The sequence below is a fragment of the Chlorocebus sabaeus genome, chromosome 2 (assembly GCF_047675955.1).
Source record: "Chlorocebus sabaeus isolate Y175 chromosome 2, mChlSab1.0.hap1, whole genome shotgun sequence".
In the NCBI taxonomy this organism is placed as follows: domain Eukaryota; kingdom Metazoa; phylum Chordata; class Mammalia; order Primates; family Cercopithecidae; genus Chlorocebus; species Chlorocebus sabaeus.
The window spans coordinates 97,704,579-97,725,586 of record NC_132905.1 but is presented as its reverse complement, the minus strand read 5'-3'; the positions used below and the strand labels follow the sequence as shown (position 1 = coordinate 97,725,586).

General features: G+C 56.2%; 1 protein-coding gene across 3 annotated transcripts; it reads right to left on the bottom strand.

The window, feature by feature from the left end:
- Positions 1 to 3,395: 3,395 nt before the first annotated feature.
- Positions 3,396 to 18,313, bottom strand: RRP1 (ribosomal RNA processing 1). 3 transcript variants are annotated; one of them, XM_073010945.1, is made up of 13 exons: positions 18,075 to 18,310; positions 16,399 to 16,481; positions 15,204 to 15,261; positions 14,529 to 14,614; positions 12,679 to 12,740; positions 10,369 to 10,498; positions 10,226 to 10,290; positions 9,813 to 10,003; positions 8,090 to 8,169; positions 7,156 to 7,253; positions 6,890 to 6,909; positions 5,091 to 5,204; positions 3,396 to 3,978 (listed from the first exon to the last, which is right to left on the bottom strand). In XM_073010945.1, the coding sequence occupies exons 1-13, from the start codon at positions 18,205 to 18,207 to the stop codon at positions 3,716 to 3,718; spliced, it is 1,383 nt and encodes a 460-aa protein (XP_072867046.1). In that variant the 5' UTR covers positions 18,208 to 18,310; the 3' UTR covers positions 3,396 to 3,715. The 3 variants fall into 3 exon arrangements, with proteins under 3 accessions (XP_072867046.1, XP_007967763.3, XP_072867050.1); XM_007969572.3 differs by having other exon boundaries at positions 8,090 to 8,166; positions 9,861 to 10,003; XM_073010949.1 differs by lacking the exon at positions 3,396 to 3,978 and adding an exon at positions 3,985 to 4,714 and having other exon boundaries at positions 18,075 to 18,313.
- Positions 18,314 to 21,008: the final 2,695 nt, after the last annotated feature.

Genomic DNA, 21,008 nt, shown 5'->3' with positions numbered 1-21,008 from the left:
TTTTGTGCTGGCAGCTGGAGCGCACAGACACCCCCATTCGTTGTTCTGTGTTTTCTGGAGACCTGAGTCTAGACGGATGGAGGGTGGCTGGTGGGCGGGCTGGAGGGACAGGCAGAGAACAGGCACGCACTGTGCACACACTGCCCCAGCTCTGCCCGCTGAGCGTGTCTATGAACAACGAGATCTGACTAGCAAGGACCCAGCCAGATCGACTTCTAAACACCACCCTCCCCTCACAGGAGCCAGAGCTCTTCAGACACATGGAAGAATCTGAACAAGGGCCCTGGGGCTGTAAAGGACTTCACTGAGACAACTAAGGACTGAGGGTTCGAGGGCTGGACACAGTGAGGTATCCACGCAAATTTCCTGATTTTTTCTGGTTTGAGACAGGGTCTCGATGTTGCCCAGGCTGGACTCAAAAATTCGCGGACCCAAGCGATCCTCCCACCTTGGCCTCCAGGGTAGCTGGGACTGTAGCACGTGCCACCACACCCAGCTCTAGTTCGCCATGTGACGGCTGTGCTGTGGTTACGGGACTGTCTCTGTAGGAGGAAATCCTCCCCAAAGTATCCAGGGTGCTGGGGCGCTAAGTCAGGACATGCTCTCAAAAGGCTCGGGGGAGAAATGCTCTCTGTATCTGCCACATTGCTGTAAGGTTGAGAGATTGTTTTTCCAGGAAAAAGCAACATCCTCCTCATCCCAGCCCTGTGCTGTTACCCCCACTCCACACAGGTGAGTGGAACCACAGGTGTTTCCTGTCCTGGTCACAAACTCAGAGTGGCTGGGCCAAGTGTCCTGAAAAGTCACCTCCTGGGGTGCCATCAGCCTCACCATAGCAGAACACCCAGAGAGGAGCCCGTCCCCGAGGCTCAACTCAACACATGCAGCCACTGTAGAAAAGTCTGGAAAGTAGTTCTTCAAGTGACTAGAGACGGGTAGCACAAGACCCAGCCATAACACTCCTAGGCGTCTGCCCCAGATGAAAGCATCCGTCCCCTGAAAACTCGTCCTTATGCCGCAGCGTGACTCAAGACGGCCAAAGGCGGAAACACCCCAAATGTCCATCAGTGGACAAACGGGCAGACGCAGTGCGCTCCGTCTGTACCATGGGATGCCACTCAGCCATAAGGAAGGAAGGAGTCCACGGTGTGGATGAGCCCTGGAACCACGCTGCTGTGTGAAAACAGCCAGATGCAAAAGGCCACGTGCCGTGTGATCCCACAACACGACACGGCCAGAACAGACATGGCCCAGAACCTGAGGCCGGCAGGATCCATGCGGGTGGCGGGGAGACGGACGGGTGATGGCTGAGGCATACCCAGTTTCTTTTGGGCTGAAAATGGTCTAGAGTTGACTGTGGTGATGGCTGTACAATTCTGAATATGCTAAAAACTCAAATTATACACTTCAATTGGGCAAACTGTATTCTATGTGAATTACCTCTCAGGGATTCTCTCCTGGGCGCAGGCGCTTCTCCCACCTTGGCCTCCTGAGTAGCTGGAACTACCATTTATGTGGGGAAATAAAACACCAACTTGGTCTCAAAAAAAAAAAACAAAAACAAAAAACTCGACTCGAAACTCAGTCTCAAAAATAAAAAAACAAGAGACTACCAATAGGAGAGGAATTCAGTAATTCATATCATAAGCACAATGCGGTTATTTAAAACCATTCTGAAGATGGAGAATGTGTACCCAGCATGGCCTGGAAACAGCCAGACCAAGACGGTGCCAGCGCAGTCGTGAAAAACCTCTCCCTGTGAACACACTCATGAAAGATCCAAAGTCACTGTGGCTTCTGGTTTCACAACCGCAATTCGACGTGACTCATTTGCTTTTTTCCAGAAACTTCTGTTAGCATGGGTGTTTCCTTAGCTTTTGACCAAAGAAACTTCAACAAAAACAGCAAAGCATTATGATGTACCCTGTTCCCTACCAAAGGCCTCCCGACAGGCTCTGCTGGGGGTGAAGAGGCCAGGCCCAAGGAACACTGCCTGGGCCCAGGGGACACTGCCCAGGTCTGACACTTGCCATCAGCAATTTATGTTAGACAGGCTTTTTTATTTTATTTTTTTATTTTTTTTGAGACAGAGTTTCACTCTCGTTGCCCAGGCTGCAGTGCAGTGGCACGATCTTGGCTCACCACAACCTCCGCCTCCCAAGTTCAAGCGATTCTCCTGCCTCAGCCTCCCAAGTAGTTGGGATTACAGGCATGTGCCACCACGCCCGGCTAATTTTGTATTTTTAGTAGAGATGGGGTTTCTCTATGTCGGTCAGGGTGGTCTCAAACTCCCGACCTCAGGTGATCCGGCCACCTTGGCCTCCCAAAGTGCTAGGATTACAGGCGCGAGCCACTGTGCCTGGCCACGCATCTTTTTACGTTACTTTGGAGAAAGAACCCTAACCCCCTAAAATAGCGTCCCTGGCCTGCCTTCTCCTTAGCCCCTAGCTGCATCCTTAGCCTGCCCCAGCCGCCCAGCTGAGTGGGACTGCAGGAGGTGTCACCAGCCGCCCAGCTGAGTGGGACTGCAGGAGGTGTCACCAGCTGCCCAGCTGAGTGGGACTGCAGGTGTCACCAGCCGCCCAGCTGAGTGGGACTGCAGGAGGTGTCACCAGCCGCCCAGCTGAGTGGGATGCAGGAGGTGTCACCAGGCGCCACCTCCCCGGGGTCAGGGGACACTTGAATACAGCAGGGTTTTAGAGAACCGGGTGCAGTTCAGGGTCTGCACAATGCCAGCCACAGCCTGGGGGTCCTTCCTGGTCCCAGGCCCACTCCAAGCCCAGGCCTCTCGCTGGACCCCACATGGCCTGGCTGGCTGGGCACCCATGGAACAGAAGCGGGCAAAACCCAACACAGCAGCCCCTTGTCACCTATGCAGGCTGTGGCCACAGCGCTGGCGGCAGATGGGCCCTTGTTCCGAGCAGGTGGCTAGCCCTGGGCTGACAGGTCTCTTGCCACAGTGGCGACCTGCCACCTCCCTCACAGGCTCCTGCAGGCGTGCGGGGGAGAGGGACATGGAGGATGAGGAGCGTGACCTGGTGGAGGGGATGGGGCGCGCAGCCTGCGGACCCACGGGTACCCAGGATGGTGGGTGCGCTCCTGCCTCCAGGGACGAGCCTCTTGCAGGAGCCAGGCTTTCCCATCACACACGCTCACCCCAGACAATCTGGGCCTTACTGGAACTGAATTCACTGCACAACACGACCCCAGACTCGGGGGGAAGCAAAAAAGCCCCGTCCAGACAGCCCTGTTAACAGCTGAGTGGCTCTGTCAAAGGAGAAATGTCTTACAAGATTTTTCCACAAACACGAATATAAACCACCACACCGCTCAGAGGCTGGCGGCTGCCACCTCCCACACGTCTGTAGGACACACCAGAAGCGACACGTCCCCGGCAAGGGCCGCGCACATTTTATTTTCTGAACCCCCCACAGCGGGTTCAGCCAGTCCTGCTGCAGGTGCAGTTTCAGTCTTCAGAGTTTGACCTTTTGACCCAAGGTCATCACAGCCACAGGTGGAGGCTCTGGGAAAAGGTCCAGCTCCTGGGATGCTGGCCCCTAATGACAGGCCCACCTCTCCAGTGCCGCCCTTCCCTCCTGCCTGGCACGGGAGTTCTGGAGCTGCGGTCCTGAGTCCAAGAACAGCCCAGTCAGCCTCATCCCTCGGTGCAAGGGCGGCCTGGCCTCCCTCCCTGCCTGTCCTGGGCCCAGCCACGTCACTCCCTGCGTTTCTTCTTCTTCTCCGGCTCCTGGACATTGGCTGCCTTTGCTCGGGCACCAGCCAGCTGCCGAGGTGTTCTCCTTCTCTGGCGAGCTCCTTTCTGGCCACGGCCCCTGGGCTGATCTCGGAGCAGGGCCCGCTTAGCTGTGCCTGGCTGCTCACCAGCCTCTGCCCGCGCCTTGGGGTCGGCCCCCACACCCCTCCTCCTGCTCCTCTTCCTCTCCATGCCCAGGCTCGGGGGCTCCTGCTCACCTTTCCCTGACAAAACAGCAAGACCCCATGAGCCAGAGAATGCCAGCATGGGCTCCTTCCACTCACTCCAAGTTGGGCTGAGGACGCCAGCACCACAGAGCTGGGAGGACAACACGGCCACACCAGCCAGCCAGATGCATCCCGTGTCCAGTGTGGGCGCCAAGCTCTACCCACACGGCTCAGGACCCCAGCGAGGGCTGACCTCGGAAGGACTAGCGTGAGGACAGGGTCGCGAGACCCGTGAGCAAAGGCACAGAGTAGGCAGGACTGGGCTCAAGGTAGAAGGGGAGGTGGAAGAAGGATGCTGGGCAGTGCCAGGCCCTGAACGCCAGGGCCGACAGTGTTCACAAAGCTTGCTGCACACAGAGCCACACAGACGGTGTCTGGTACGGGTGCGGGAACCAGGCCAAGGGCCGGCTGCAGAGGAGGCCGCTGCCCCATGGGAAATGAGACGGACGGGCCTCAGAGGCACAGGGCTCCGGGGACGGGAAGCGGTGAATCCCTAGGCCCTAGGGCCGGTTTGGCATGGAGAGAGTAACAGGTAAGGCTTCCCAGTGTGGGGCAAAGCCACTGTCTCCCTCCTATGCACCCCATTCCTGCCATGGGCCCCGTGCCCTGCCCGGCACTGTGCTCAACCCCCTCCACTGCAGGTAGGCAGCTCCAGGCCCTGGGTTGCCCCTGATGAGGGCGACACATGCCAAACACACTCGTGTGACCAGAGGCCCAAGAGGGAAGACAGCCCCTGAAATCAAGGACAGAAGTGGAGAGGCTCAGGAATCTCTGAGGGTGCAGGAGAGGAGGGGACGGGGCTTGGATCTAAGACAGAGGCATGGGAAGAGGCAGCCCAGCCAGGAGGATCGTCTCCACACCGGGAGGGAGGGCAGCGCGCACAGCTGGGGGGAGCTGCAGACAAGGATGGCAGGTAGGGGTGGCAGGGAGAGGCCTACAGGAGGGATGCCGAGGACAGGGCATTTCTGGGACATGGGGATAGCAGGCACCCAGGACGGAGGACTCGGCACTCATGCTTCAGGGGGAGACACTGCAGGTGACCCCCATCCCGGGGACAAGCAAGCAGGTGAGGACGCCAGCTCCATGACTAACACACCAGCCAGTCCTACCTCTCTCGCGCTGCAACCTGAGCAGACGCTTCTGCTTCTTCGTCTTCTTCTGCCGCCTCCCTTCAAGCAGACGCCTGCAGGCCTTCTCCGGGATCTCGTCCTCAGGGAAGATGCCTGAGAACCAGGGCAGAAGTCAGGGGGCTCTGGGGGGATGGGGGCTTTTGGTTTGAGGCTCGCTGCTTCCAACAGGCCCCAGCCAGCACCACCTCCCGACAACGTGTGTGAGAAAGTGCCCTGTTGTAATACCCAGGAGCAGCGTGTTCAGTGCCGCCACCACAGCTGAAATGAACCAGCTCAGACCCAAGTCCATTTGGAAAGGCCAGTTTCTGAAGCATCTAGGACACAGGTAGAGTATCCACGAACCCACGTGCTTGGGACCAGCAGTGCTTTGGATGTCAGATTGTTTTGGAACGTCTGCTGTCATATTCACCAGCTCAACATCCCTAATCTCAAAATCCCAAATCCAAAACGCTCCGATGAGCATTTCCCTGGAGCTTCCTGTCAGCACTCGGTTTTGGACTTGGCAGCATTTTGGTTTTGGGGTTTCAGATTAGAAACGCTCAACCTGTACACCAACGTCTACAGCCTAAAAATGTCTATGCTGGCGGCACAAGGGAACTTTGGCCATCAAAACCCGCCAGACACACAAGAACCTCATGCACCTCACTGGTGCACGCTGTCCTAAAAACCCCACACTACCAGCCTGGCAACACAGCGAAACCGTCTCTACAAAAACTGAAACAATTAGCCGGCGTGCGGCACGCGCCTGTGGTCCCAGCGACTGGGAGGCTGAGGTTGGAGGATCGCTTGAGCCCAGATCCAGGCTGCAGTGAGCTGTAATCACACCACTGCTCTCCATCCTGGGCAACAGAGCGAGACACTGTCTCAAAAACTAAAAAAAGAAAACAAACCCTGGACTACAACTCGTGACACGCCGGCTGGTGGATGCAGCGGGTGTGGCGCTCGGAGAGACGAGCTTAACACCAGACAGGAAGTGCTGATTCTGGAGCCGGGGGGCACGCAGGCATCCCCTATAAAATCCTTCCACCTGAGCTGCAGCTCTGAAACTTTTCTTAAGGAAACACTGAGGCCGGGCGCGGTGGCTCAAGCCTGTAATCCCAGCACTTTGGGAGGCCGAGACGGGCGGATCACGAGGTCAGGAGATCGAGACCATCCTGGCTAACACGGTGAAACCCCGTCTCTACTAAAAAAGTACAAAAAACTAGCCGGGCGAGGTGGCGGGCACCTGTAGTCCCAGCTACTCCGGAGGCTGAGGCAGGAGAATGGCGTAAACCCGGGAGGAGGAGCTTGCGGTGAGCAGACATCCGGCCACTGCACTCCAGCCTGGGTGACAGAGCAAGACTCCGTCTCAAAAAAAAAAAAAAAAAAAAAAAGAAACACTGGGGGAAATGCTTTCATCTCTAACCATCAACCCCCCTAGGAAACCCTCCTTCCGATAACCTAGGCCAGTTCCATCCGCCACATGCCGCCAGGAACAGACGTGTGCTGCACAACAGACCAGCAGCAGCACCGTGGTCAGTGCTTGGGAGCCCCTGCGGCCAGCACCGTCTCTCAGACTCTGGGGGACTCCAGCGGACACTCAAGTCTGAGAATCAGCAAAACCCACGAAAACGAGAGCTGTGGAACCCTGAGCCCTGCCTCCCTGTCCCCCAGGAACACCACCAGGCCTCTCTGCAGAGACTCCACGTGCTGTAAGACCCCTGGAAACAATCCACTCCCACGAGGACGGAGCTCCACCTCCAAGGCGGTGCCACTGTCAGTGCCCGGCCGGTCCTCACCTCCTGCCAGGTCCTGTAGCCTGAAAGAGCAAGACAGACGCCCACTTACCATGGCTGCGGCTTCCGCAGGGGGAGGAAGCTCCAGCTAGAGGGGCTGCAGGGTCCTAGCCAGGGGAACCCCAGGGGCTGTGGAGGGTCTCAGGGTCCTAGCGGGGACCACCCCAGGGGCTGCGGAAGGACCCAGGACAAGGTAAAGGCACCCAGATCTGAGGAGGAAAGGCCGAGTCCAAGGGCAGCAGGGCAGATGCAGCCCCTCAGACACTCACTTCCGGATCACTTTGTAGAGACGCTTCCTGTTCTGAGAAGGGGTGCTCTGGCGGCTGGCCATTTCAAACAGTCTGTTAGCAACTGCCTCGTAGTCAAACTGTTTCAAAAGACAGACGTCACAGAGCCAAGGTCAGTCACCCTCTGCCTGCTCCGAGAACGTGGAACCCCTGAGACCCAGAGGGCACTTGGTCTTCACTTGCAGGTTCTTCACTCGGCTCACAGGAACACAGCCCACCCTCACTGAGGGTCCTGCAGCCCCGCCACTCTACAGCACAGTGGGCACCACACATGCTGCGGGTGCACTGTGGGGCACGCACTGCAGGGCACACTCTGCGAGATGCACACTGCGGGGCACACGCCCGCCAGGAGCCTGCCTGCAGCTTTACAACTCTATGAGCCACGCACAGACAAGCAGGAATAAAATAAGTTAATTTGATCGATTTTAACCCAAGATGGCCATATTTTATTAAGTCTGCAGATAATCATATTTAAAACTTAAAACATTTCAGTTTCCAATTTGCCTGAAGTCAGACCCCACTGGCTGAGTGGACTCCTCGCTGGGACCCACAGGCCAGCCGCTTGACACACACCATTTCATTCCAGCCCAGCACCCCAACGCAGGGGCCGCAGGAAATCCGGGGGGTTGCCCAAGTGTGAGGCAAGAGGTCAGCGTGAGGTGAGGCCAGCCCTGGACAATGCAGGTCTGCCTCTGAGCCCACCACCCCAGGCCCCAGCCCCACTCTTAATGACCCCACTCGCCTGCAGGCGGGCAGGGTTGGAGCACCCATCCCTCCCTCAAAGCTAACCCGTCTGGGTGACTCTCCATGCTGACGGCTGCCATCCTCCCTCCTAACACCCCCTTCCTCTTCCAGGGCCAGCGGCAGCAAAGCAGGGCAAAAGCTGAGGGCACAGCCAGGAGCCCAGGGCACCCACCTGGAGGACAGGGCCACCACTGTCCCTGTAGTCACCTGTCTGCTCACCAGCCTCAGGTTCAGCCCTGCAGACAGAGCCTGGAACAAAAGGGACCCCGTGAACTCAAAGACCTGTTCCCAACGTGTGCCGGCTCCAAATACCCAAGAACGCAGAGCCCGCTCTGTGCACCCTGGTCAGAGCGCAGGCACAGGCGGGAAACACCCGGGAACAGAGAGCCCGCTCCACACCCCGGTCAGAGCGCGGGCACAGGCGGGAAACACCCGGGAACGGAGGGTCCACCCCACACCCTGGACAGAGTGCGGGCACAGGCGGGAAACACCCGGGAACGGAGGGTCCACCCCACACCCTGGACAGAGTGCGGGCACAGGCGGGAAATACCCGGGAACGGAGGGTCCACCCCACACCCTGGTCAGAGCGCGGGCACAGGCGGGAAGGCCCTCAGCTCAAGGCAGATACTAGGTGCCATGTGACCTCCAATCTCATATCGACAGGACGAGAGGTGCCACCCCAGGCCTGGAAAGGAAAAAAGACGCCCCAGGGCACAGGAGCCTATACAGCCCTGAGTGGCTGACTACAAGCTGGCATCTCGGGCAACAAAGGCCATGTCAAAAGTTCCAGAAGTGAGGAGGGGTAGCTCAGTCCAGCCTCAAGGTGGCCCTGGAACAGAAGCTGTGGGAGTTGATGTTTCAGTCAGGCGCTCAAGCTAGGCTGGGCATTTGGGGCTTTGATGGCACTGTCTGCCGAAGAAAGATTTCTGGGCAACAGGCAGCTGTGGGGCAGCATGTGACAAGGGTCTGCTCTGGAGGTGGCAGCCAGGGGCCAGCAGCAGGCACTGGAGGACCTGCCAGGCGCCTCAGCTACTGAGAGAGAAGGGCAAGGCAGGGAACAGGGAGACGCGCATAGGGTGGCCGGGCCAAGTGCTGGGGGTGGTGCGGAGGGGTCTTCTGATTAGTAAGCCAAGGGGCACAGCGGCCACAACACGGAGTCAGGGCACACGGGGGTCCTGGGCATGGTCGAAGACACACCCTCCACAACACCAGGATGCCACACTTACAGCTCAGACCACCCAGCAGGCTCGGACAATGAGGGCAGCATCAAACCAGAAACGGGCCAGGCTGGACCCCACGGCTGCCCCCAGAGGCCTCTGGCAGGCAGTGAGGAGCGGGTCTGCTCTCCAGCAGCCAGGTGCCCTGAGGTCTCAGGCCTGAACCCTGCCACGGTCAGTACGGACAGAGCTTGCTGTCCTCTGGGGAGACGGGCCAGGAACGAGGAACGTGAGGAGCGAGTGGTTCACATCCCGTGCCACAGAGTGACGCTATGTGGAGCACTGCCTGCGGGGCTGGGAGAGGCCAGGAGGCTGAAAGAGTCCAGCCCCAGAGAGTGGTGGGGACAGACGGTGGGAGGGACAGGGAGACTCGGCACCAAGGCAGCAACGAGTCCAGGGGGCCAACTGAGCCAGAGGCGTGCTGGGTTAGACTGAGGAGCCCAGGGGTCTGGAGAGGGCATGGAGCGCACCAGAGGCTGGGGGGCTTGAGGGGAAATGACACGCATGCTTGGTGCCCACAGAGGTCACTCTGGCTTCTATGCTGAGGATGGACTGTGGGGAGGGGCAGAGACAAGGGGACCAGGCAGAAGGTGGTGGGAGCAACCCAGCAGGAGACCACACTGGCTCGGCCCAGGACAGGCCCCAAGGAGGAGCCGGGCGTGCCGTGACCCCCATCTGCGGGCGGCTTTTCAGACCTCTTCTGGGACAGCGTATCTCCGCGCTCACCGCCCTCAGAGGACTCCTCACTGTCCGACGCCGCCTCCTCATCCCGTGCGTCCAGTTCATTCAGGAGGTCTTCAATGGCAAGTGGGGCCTGCTCCACGATCGTCTCAAAGATGCCTCGAGTGATGTTGTTCAAAACCAGGGAACTGAGGGGCAGGGCAGAGGCTGGCGAGCAGGCCCGTTATGCTGGATTCCAAAGCAGAAGCCGCCAACTGCCCTGCAGCCTCCCCTCCACCCCCGCCCACCCGCATGGCCAGTGGCCACTCTGCAACAGATTCTTCCCTGGAGGGAGCAGCCCCCCAAAAACGGCAGCCCCACAGAAGAACTCAGTGAAGGAGTCGGGTCCGACCAGGCCGCCCACCACTTACTCCTTGGTCCGGGCGGCGATTCTGCAGAAGGGGTCGATGAACTTCAGGTTCTGGTCTGCCGTAAGCTATGGGGAAAGCCAGCAGAGCTCAGTCCCTCGTCCACAAATGCCTAGCTCCACCGCCCCGTCGGAGCCCAGCCTCACCTCCTCAGCGCCCACTTTGGTCAGCTCCTCCAGGAAGATCTCAATGAAGTGGCTCTTCACCCCGTGGGGGGCCTGGCTGCTGGGGTGCAGGATCTCGCTCGTCAGCAGCTCTAGCAGCTCCTCGATCTGTCTGAGGAAAGGAAAAGCAAATATGACAGGTAGCCTCGGCAAGCCCCAAGACAGCCGTGCTCCCACTCTCCGGCGGTTACAAGCTCAGACGGGAACCTAAGTGGAGGCAGGTGCCACTGTCTGCAAACAGGCCGGCCCGAAGTCCACACAGGTGAAGATCAACGATCCTGGCTCTGTTCCAGCACAAAGCAGTCTTGCAATTAGGGAGTTAAGTGACCATCACCAGCACCAGAACATATGGCCTGAGTTTGCATGTCAGCTACAAGATGCAACACGTGTAAACATTCAGACAGGCCTTCCCTCTGTCCTCAAAACTGCTACCAGACAGAAAGTCTTGGCTGAGACGAGACACCCTGCCTGGTGTTCCTCTCCACTGTCTCCACTGAGTACCGCTGGGGAAGACACGTCAGGACGGCACAGACGCAGAAAGGAAAGTGGAGGCCCAGAAAGGGGCCGAGGACCATGAGCCACCTTCTGGCCTCCCAGGCACTGCCGCACGGCGCATTCCACCTGTGATGTGCACCAGAGCTCTCCCTGGCAGGTAGGTTTGATGGCATCACAGGCCCGGATCCGAAGACTAGACGTCCCCAGAGAATAATCTGAAGCATCTAGACGCATCTGGACCTCCTAGGGTGCTCAGTAATGCAGCTGCCTAACTCGGATTTGTGAACTGTGTGATTTAGGAAGCTCCTCAGCAAGGCTGGAGAATCGTTAGTGATGGAAAGGAGAAGTGATGCTCTCTAAGGCTCAGGAAAAAGGAGACAGAGGCAAGAACAGGTGCTGAGACCAAGAGGAAGACACACAGGTGCAAGGGACCGACTTCCAGGCCAGTGACAATGCCATGGATATTAATGACAGCCCGGTTATGCCTACAGGAGATCCAAGAGGGCAGGAAAAGAGGACCCCACTGTCAGCACTGGGACCCCGGGCACTGGGGGAAGCCACCATCGTCTTCCAAATGATTCCTGTACTGAATTCTCAGTTACAGGGACGAAAAATACTCTTGTAGTAATAAACCAAAAATAGTTAACAAAAGTAAAATCATCCCTTTACCATTTAATTCAGCTTAAGTCATGAGACCCCTACGGGGTTATCCACAGTGCTAAGGCCTAGAATGAGTAAGAGACTCCCGGCATCAGAGTCCTGCCAGGGAACTCAAGAATGAAAATCCCTCCAAATCAGAGGCACCGCTGCCCTAACTGCAAAATCACCCACGCAACTCAAAGCTGGAGAAACTCAGGCAACCACAGTCCAATTCCTGCTGATTCTTTTTTTTAAAAACAAAACAAAACAAAACAAAACAAAACAAAACCCAGAATCTCACTCTAGGCTATAGTGCAGTAGCTCAGTCATGGATCACTGCAGCCTCAAACTCCCGGGCTCAAGCGATCCCCTCGCCCCACCATAACCAGCCTGCTGATTCTTTTTTATGTATTTATCTAATTTTTGTATTATTAGTAGACACGGGGTTTCACTGTGGTGGCCAGGATTGTTTTGATCTCTTGACCTAGTGATCTGCCTGCTTCGGCCTCCCAAAGTGCTGGGATTACAGGTGTGAGCCACCGCGCCGGGCCAATTTACATATTTTTACAATTAGGAGCAATTAAAATTGCTTACAACTTTGGGAGGCCTAGGCAGGCAGACTGCTTGAGCCCAAGAGTTTGAGACCAGCCTGGGCAACAGGACAGAACTCGTCTCTACCAAACATACAAAAATTACGTGGGCCTGGTGATGCACATCTGCGGTCCCAGCCAGCTGGGCGGCTGAGGCAGGAGGATCACTTGAGCCCAGGAGGTCAAGGCTGTAGTTGAGCCAAGATCACGCCACTGCACTCCAGCCTCGGCAACAGTGAGACCTATTTCAAAAAAACAAAAAGCATTGCTAACGGAGCGGAACATGCCGTGTTTTTATAAGAAGCTCCTCAGCTGGACGCTCTTTCATTAAAAAACTCCCTCCTGACTCCCAGTGAGAACCGGCCTCCAAGCCTAGGATAAATGGCATCATTTCCACAAACACACAAACTAATTTTTACTTTAAAAAAGATCTTATCTCTAAGCACGACCGGGGGCATGCTTTAATGTAAAGGCTGACATCTCCTTATGACAAAGAATCAAACGACAAACACATGACTGTGGTCCCTGAGAGCAGCATCCCCCCACAGCAGGCCCGCCGCGCACCCACCTTTCTTCCCAGCCTCGCATCTTCAGAACCTTCAAGGACTCGTTCAGGACCATCCTCATGAGCTTAGACACAGAAGGAGGTTCGTGTTAGCAAAAGCCCAGCCCTACTTCACCAGACCACCCTTCCCCATGTACCACGAGCCGCTGCAAGATAAAGCCACAGCCGTGGTCACCTCTGCTGGCCCCAGGCACACAGCGGCCCCCAGAGCTGTTGATAGACGCTGGAGGATACAACACCAAGCCCTCAGAATCCAGGGCTGAGAATGCGCCCCTCTCCCCAGCTCCAAGGCCCCAGCTGGCTGGAAGCAGGCGCACGGGGGTGGGAGGGAATAGGGGACAGTCCTATGACTCCAGTCCATAAACCGGGGCTGAAACAGACAGTCCCTGATTCATAAGGGAGAACCAGGAAAGAGGCACAGCTACCCCAACGGGCAGTGGAGCCCTCCGCAAAACCGGGTCTGAAACACGGCTGGCCCTCGCCAGGCTCTCCCCAGTGGGAGAACACAGCTCACTTCCTCTGCAGTGCGCTACGCAGTGAGGGCGCTCCCAAGCCTCACCCGTGAATGAAGCTCCAGATCTGCCCCCCAATGCCATTTCCCTCCATGGGACTCAACACCCTTCTGCAGTTGTCCCCGCTTTAGGCTACTGACCCAGCATGCCTACACGCCCACAGTGAGGTGTGAGCCGCAGTCAAGAGCAGCAGAGGACACGCAGACCCCCAGGAGTCCCGATGACAGAGCACAGCCCAGCAGCCAGGACACTGTTCTTGTAGACACGGGAGGTCTATCCCCCACGCCACCCTGCAGTGCCACCGAGGCCGGCCCTGATGCAAGGCTGTGCTGCCAGACTCAGTCACACAAGGGGCCCGGAAACGAGCCATGGAAAGCAGCAGAATGCATCCATCCAAGGACCCAGCAGCTGCATCTCAGCAAACCAGTGGGGTGGCCTCCCTGCAGAGCCCCGCTGTCCCTAAGAGTCTGCACTCTGTCGAGTGCATGGCCGGGCCCCTGGCCTGCCCTGGAGCCTCCTTCCTTCTTGAGCTCCAGGCTTTTCCCGCCCTGGTCTCCAATTCTAGAATCACTGGTATGTACACTGTCCGTATAATCCTGGCCCGAATCTGAGCTGGACACTGAAGCCAGAATGGCAGATCAACATCTGCCCTCAGTGAAGCCCAGACATGGCCCCTTTCAGCGTCCCCACTGGGTGATTGACTCCTACACAGTGACAATGTCTCTATATCTCAGATCTGCTCTAAGGTTACAATGGCCACCACCTCAGTAATGAGACCTCATGGTTCAACAAGAGGGAAGGAGGGAAGGAGAGAAGCAGGTCCGGGCAGCAACATGCTGCACTTCTAAACCCGTATTCCCCAGCATTCTCAGGGCAAATCAGCACCCTGAATGGGGATACAATGCGGGAGGAGGGAAAGGAAGTCCCGCACTGTGACCCAGCCATCCCAGCCTCGCAGGCCAGGCACTCCAGGGCTCACGCTAGGGCCCGACCGCAGCTCTGGAGTCTGTGCCTCCAAACTCACGGCCTCCTTGGCAAAGTAACAACGGTGTCACCATCGACTCTCCCCAGGAGGGCAATCGTCACTTTCCTTCTCTGAACCAAAAGTTTGTGTGGTGTTTTATGGGTCGGATTCCTTGCCCATTCAATGACCCTCAGAGACCGACAATGCTGCAGAGCCCTGGGCAGGGACCGCCCAGAGCCTCGGCTCCACCTCCCACCCTGGCTTCAGGGTCGCACTGCCTCACGTCGCCTCCCTGCCCAGGCGCTGCCTGTCTCTGCCCGGCCGGGCACTGAGACCCACGCTGCCCCCACTGGCCGGCGCCCTGGCGGCTGCCTCACCATGTAGAACTTATCCAGGCGCAGCCTGTCGATGCCTGTCCACTCGCGATTCATGGTCTGCCAGAAGGCCTGAAGGAACAGGTGCTCTGGAGGAGGAATAAGCCAGAAGAGAACCACTGAGGAGCACGAAGCCACTCTGGGAAGTGAGGTGAGAACATGGAGGAACCTTTCTTTACATATTATAAATAATAAAAACACTGATGCCCAGGCCCTACCCCTAGAACTGGGTTTTGCTGGACCAGGATCTGGACATCAGAATATTTAGAGGCTCCTCAAGTGAGTCCCACAGACAGGCAGGGTAAGAACTTCTCAACTCCGGTCACCAGAGAACGGAGGAGTTAGAAAATCAACTGCAGGAACCTCACGTCCATCAGGTGGAATTCAGTCAAATCTCTTGATGACTTTACCCTGGCTTTTCATTTTATTTTTAAAATGTAAGATATTAGCCCGTTAGACTCAAAATGAGTGTTTTGGGTAAATGAGCTAATCCATGTTGAACACCTACACCAGCATTCCACACATGCTAAGCACCCACAGACACCAGCTGGCGCGCTCTCGCTCTTAGGCATTCCTTACTCTGGATTTGAGAACACAAACCCTCCTGTGTCTGGTGGCTCTGATGCTCAGAGGTTCTGACATCTACAAATGTACCCAACTATGGCAGAGCATACTCACGCGCCTCCGTGGTCTGAAAAGCATGAACGAGCTGGGAAATGGTCCTTCCTAATTCTTCCTGTGCAGGAAACAAGAAAAACGCCCTCAGCCCCTAAAGCACCAGGCTCTCACAATGACACACACACAACCACCCACTCACTCACTCATCACAGAGAGTCGGCTTCCAGGGGGTCTCAGCTCAGTGGACTGGAGGTTTCACCCCTGCTGCAAAAGACCCCTCTACATCCGGGGGTCAACAGCCTCTCACACAACCACGGCAGGCACTGTCCTCCTCACAGGGGCTGTGCTAAAGCCACAGAGTCATGGTTAAAGAGGGACGTGGGAGAGCAGAAGGGAGCCTTGGGACTCACAGCCCCCTAACCATCAGGAGGAGGAGGGCTGCGAGACCCCATAGATCATTCACTATCTGCCTACATCACTGCGCCATGCATCGCCCAGGGCACTTGCTAAGAGACATTTCATAGCCTCCCCTTGAATTTAACTAAGTATCCTCACTACCCATGAGATTCTGAAGGAGAGCACAAAATTCACAATTTGAGAAACAATGTTTGAAAAAGGCTAGCAGGAGAAGTCCTTGTCTCAGGAGACTTGAATTCTGCCCCTTGGTTTCCACTATTTCAGCACTTGTTTGCAACCCAGGACAAACACAAAACCCAGTTTTCACCCATATGCCAGTGCGGCTATGGTGCACGACTCAGTCAATCACATCAACGACCTCAGCAAGTGTAAGACTCACCGAACCAAAGGCCCACACCCACCAGCCATGCAGAACCAAGCACCAAGGCTACACGACCTCCCCACGGTCTCTGGCCATATTAAAACTGGGTGGACTAGGCCGGGCGCGGTGGCTCACACCTGTAATCCCAGCACTTTGGGAGGCCGAGGCGGACGGATCACGAAGTCAGGAGTTCAAGACCAGCCTGGCCAACATGATGAAACTCCGCCTTCACTAAAAATACAAAAAATTAACGGGGCGTGGTGGCGGGCGCCTGTAATCCCAGCTACTCGGGAGGCTGAGGCAGGAGAACTGCTTGAAACTGGAAGGCGGAGGTTGTAGTGAGCTGAGATTGCACCAGTGCACTCCAGCCTGGGCAACAAGAGCAAAACTCCGTCTTAAAAAAAAACTGGGTCGACCAGATGCCCATTCATCCTCCCCTGCTGCTTCTGCACCTTCTCTGCTGCTCACTCCACTCACCTGGAGGAGCGGCTTGTCCTGCATCCACATGCAATAGAACAGTCCTTTCCACACCTTCAGCAGCTCGTCGTGAGTAAAACCACCTGCAGCAAAACAGCAATATTTGGACCAAATGAACCCCGCACCTTCGAGTGCCAGGAAGGAAGCCACAGAAACACGACTGCCTGAATGAGACCAAAGTCCCACTTACTGTAAAGGCAACTGGGGGGCAAAATCTGGCCCTCCCCTTCAAACAATCCTTCTAACCCAGAACCTGCTGTGCCCATGGCTGTGCGGCTCCTTCAGGTAACTGCCACTTCGCGCACTCAGTAAAACTGACTGCGAATCTACAAGGTATCAGGCACCGTACTCCATTTTGGAAATTCAAAACTGCGAACCTCGACCGTTTCCTAAGCTGATCAGTGGCCACACAGGTTAATCTGTTGGCGATAATTCATCCAGCATTACACTGAGCGTTTCTGCACTTTTCTGTAATATATCTCAAATATTAAAAAGAAGAAAGTGAACTCAGGCATTCAGACTGGCCAGGGAGAGAAACAGAAATTACTCAGGCCAGGTGCAGTGGCTCATGCCTGTACTCCCAGCACTTTGGAATTGAGTGCTGAGGCGGGATCACTTGAAGCCAGGAGTTCAAGACCAGCCTGGGCAACATAGGAATGCCCCAATTTGTACAAAAAATACTAAATTTAGCTGGCCTCGTGGCACAGCGCCCCCCGTAGTCCCAGTTACTAGAGAGGCTGAGATGGGAGGCTCACTTGAGCCTGGAAGGTAGAGGCTGCAGTGAGCCATAATGGTGCCAATGCACTCCTCCACCCTGGATGACAGTGAGGTCTGTCTCACTCAGAAAAATTTTTTAAAAAGTTTAATTTAAAACATTACTCAGTTGACATTCACTTAAATCCTATGTCTGGCAAGCTGTTCCTATAGCAGTGGTTCTCAAGCTGAGTGTGGGGATCGGTACCACTCCAACAGCTTCATAAAGCAGATGCTAGTCCTGATTTGGCGGGGCTAGGACCCTACAACTTGCATTTCTTTTTTTTCTTTTGTAATGGAAATGGAGTCTTGCTCTGTTGCCCAGGCTGGATTCCTGGGCTCTTGCGATCCTCCCACCTTGGCATCCCGAGTGGCTGGGATTACCAGCTTGGGCCACTGCGCCCGACATAGAATCTGCATTTCTAACAAATGTGCAGGGGATGCTACTGCTGATGGGGGACCACGCTCGGAGAACCACCAGGTACCACGAACAAGAAGTAGATTCTCGGCCCTCAGAGATATCCTGAGTGGAAATCGGAAAACAATCCAATAATTACGCAAACAGAAAACTGCTAACAGTGGGAAATGCTGCCACGAGGGAAAAATACTGGGTGCCTAAACAGCAGGGCAGCAGGAGTACATGGTCTACTTGAGGGAGGGGATGTCTGAGCTAGGAAAGGAGTTAGGGGGCTGGGGAGGAGCGTCCTCGCAGAGGGACCAGAAGTCACTGCACCACGAGGGAAAGCGGCCACGGGGACCGCGGACCGGTAGCAGCAGGAACAGGCCCATGGGCCCCGCCTGCCTGGCCCGGCCACGTGGAGGTTCCATAGGACTCCGAGGGCCCCCAGCCCCGGCCGCCGCCGCCCACACCCGCCCCAGCACAGCCGGCTCCCGAGACGCCAGCCGCCCACACCTCCACCAACCTGCGGCCCGCTGAGTCCTGGCGACGATGTATTTCCGGAGCTTCCTCACCGCCCGGTCCCGGGTCACCTGCTCATTCCCCGCCAGACGCTGTGCCAGCTGGATTTCAGGCGGGAGCTGCAAGCGCGAAACCATGACGGCGGCGGCCGCCGAGACTCCCCTGTCTCGGGGTCTCCGGGTATCCAGCACACAGAGCACGCGCCGCCCTCGCCCGCCTCCTCCTGGCCCCGGCGCGCGGCGTGACGTCACAGCCCGCGACACCGCCCAGGCGCACGTCACCGCCGCGCAGTGGCCGAGCCGCGCAACTGCAGCCCCCGGAGGCCTAAGACTGCCGAGGGGGCGCGCGCTCCCTGCCTGTGCGCACGCGCGGAACCGTCGAGCGCGCGCCTGCGCGTGCGCCTCGCTGGGGCTGCGGTTGGTCGAGGCAAAGATCTGTTGTTTTTTATTCTGATTTTATTCATAAGCCCACTTGTATTTTTTTCCTGAGACAGGGTCTCGCTCTGTCGCCCAGGCTGGAGTGCAGTGGCGCGATCTCGGCTCACGACAGCCTCTGCCTCGCGGGCTCCAGGGATCCTCCAGCCTCAGCCTCCGGAGGAGATGGGACCACGGGCGCCACCACTCTCGGCTCGAAACTTTATTTTTAAACCCAGGGGGTGGCTGGATTTGGCCTAGGACCATAGTTTGCCATCCCCTGAAGCAGAAGAATGTTCTTTAATTTTAGAAATAACTGTTGAATTCTTTGGTAAAGGTGACGTGTCATGATGTCTGCAGTTCATTCTGCAAAAAAGTAAATCACTACACGCACATATGTGTATGCAGATAAGCAACCAAGGCAAACTGTTAACAATCGCGGAGTCTACAAGCAGGAATACAGGTCTTTTCCAGCACAGAATTTTGTTTCTGTGCTGGAAAATATATATTGGCCTGGACAACATGGCAAAACCCTGTCTCTCCAAAAAAAATACAAAAAGTAGCCGAGTTTGGTGGGTGTGTGCCTGTAGTCCCAGCTACTGGGTGGGAGGGGATGGGGACTGAGGTGGGAGGATTGCTTTAGGCCGGGAGCTCCAGGCTGCAGTGAGCTGAGATCATGCTATTGCACTCTAGCCTAAGCAACAGGGCAAGACCCTGTCTCCCCACCTAAAAAAAAGAAAATATATACTGTGCAACATACAAGGAAGACGTGTCCATTTCCTGTGGCTTTAAATGACGGAAGTTTATTCTCTCATAGCTCTAGAGGCCAGAAGGCTGAGACCAAGGTGTCGGCAGAAACATGTTCCCTCTGAAGGCTCCAGGGGAGGGTCCTTCCTGCCGCCTCCAGCTTCTGGCAGGTCTCAGTGCTCCCCGGCCTCATCTCCCCAGACTCTGTCTCCATCTTCTCGTGGCCCCCTCCCTGTGTCTGTCTTCACAAGAGTTCTTCCCGTCTCCTTTTTGTTGTTGTTGAGACAGTTTCGCTCTGTTGCCCAGGCTGGAGTGCAGTGGCATGATCTCAGCTCACTGCAACCTCCACCTCCAGGATTCAAGCAGTTTCTGGCTGATTTTTGTGTTTTTAGTAGAGATGGGGTTTCACCATCTTGGCCAGGCTGATCTTGAACTCCTGACCTCAAGAGATCTGCCTGCCTCAGTCTCCCCAAAGTGCTGGGATTACAGGCGTGAGCAACTGCACCCGGCCAGCCTCTCCTCTTCTTATGAGGACACCAGTCAGTGGACTTAGGCCTGCCTTAATGTAACATGGCCTCATGTTAACTAACCATGTCTGGAAAGACCCATTTTCCAAATTAAGGTCACATTCTGAGGTTCCAGCGGACATGACTTTCTGGGGGACAACCACGAATGAGAAAAGGCCCTGCACTCACACAGTGAGTATGTCACGCACACAGTGGGTATGTCATGCACACAGTGGGTATGTTACACAGTGGGTATATCTCACACACAGCGCGTATGTCACGCACAGTGGGAATGTCGTGCACACAGTGGATATGTCTCGCACACAGCAGGTATGTCGCGCACAGCGTGTATATCTTGCGCACAGTGGGTACGTCGCACGGACAGTGGGTATGTCTCACGCACAGTGGGTATGTCTCGCGCAGTGGGTATATCTCGCACAGTGGGTATATCTCGCACAGTGGGTATATCTCGCACAGTGGGAATATCTCACACAGTGGGTATATCTCACACAGTGGGTATATCTCACACAGTGGGTATATCTCACAGAGTGGGTATGTCTCGTGCACAGTGGGTATATTGCACACGCACAGTGGGTATATCGCACACGCACAGTGGGTATGTTGCACACAGTGGGTATGTCACACACAGTGGGTATGTCGCGTGCACACAGTGGGTATGTCACGCGCACAGTGGGTATGTCGTGCGCACACAGTGGGTATGTCACACGCACAGTGGGTATGTCACGTGCACAGTGGGTATGTCAGGTGCACAGTGGGTATGTCACACCCCGCTGCTGAGAACAGGGTGAGAGGGACTAAGCTGTACTAGGAGGGTAAAGTTGTTCATTGGGGAGCACACCTTCACACCAGGCTCGAGATGCCAGGCTTCAGATGGAAAGGACGTGGCAGGTGGTCTCTAAAAATATGGAAGACTAAAATTTGGAAATAGAGTAAAGTGACTTAAAAAAATCTCTTCTCGGGCTGGGCACAGTGGCTTATGCCTATAATCCCAGCTACTAGGGAGGCTGAGGCAGGAGAATGGTGTGAACCCGGGAGGCAGAGCTTGTGGTGAGCCGAGACTGCATCACTGCACTCCAGCCTGGGTGACAGAGTGAGACTCCGTCTCAAAAAAAAAAAAAAATAGCCGGGCGCGGTGGCTCACGCCTGTAATCCCAGCACTTTGGGAGGCCGAGGCGGGCGGATCACGAGGTCAGGAGATGGAGACCATCCTGGCTAACACAGTGAAACCCTGTCTCTACTAAAAATACAAAA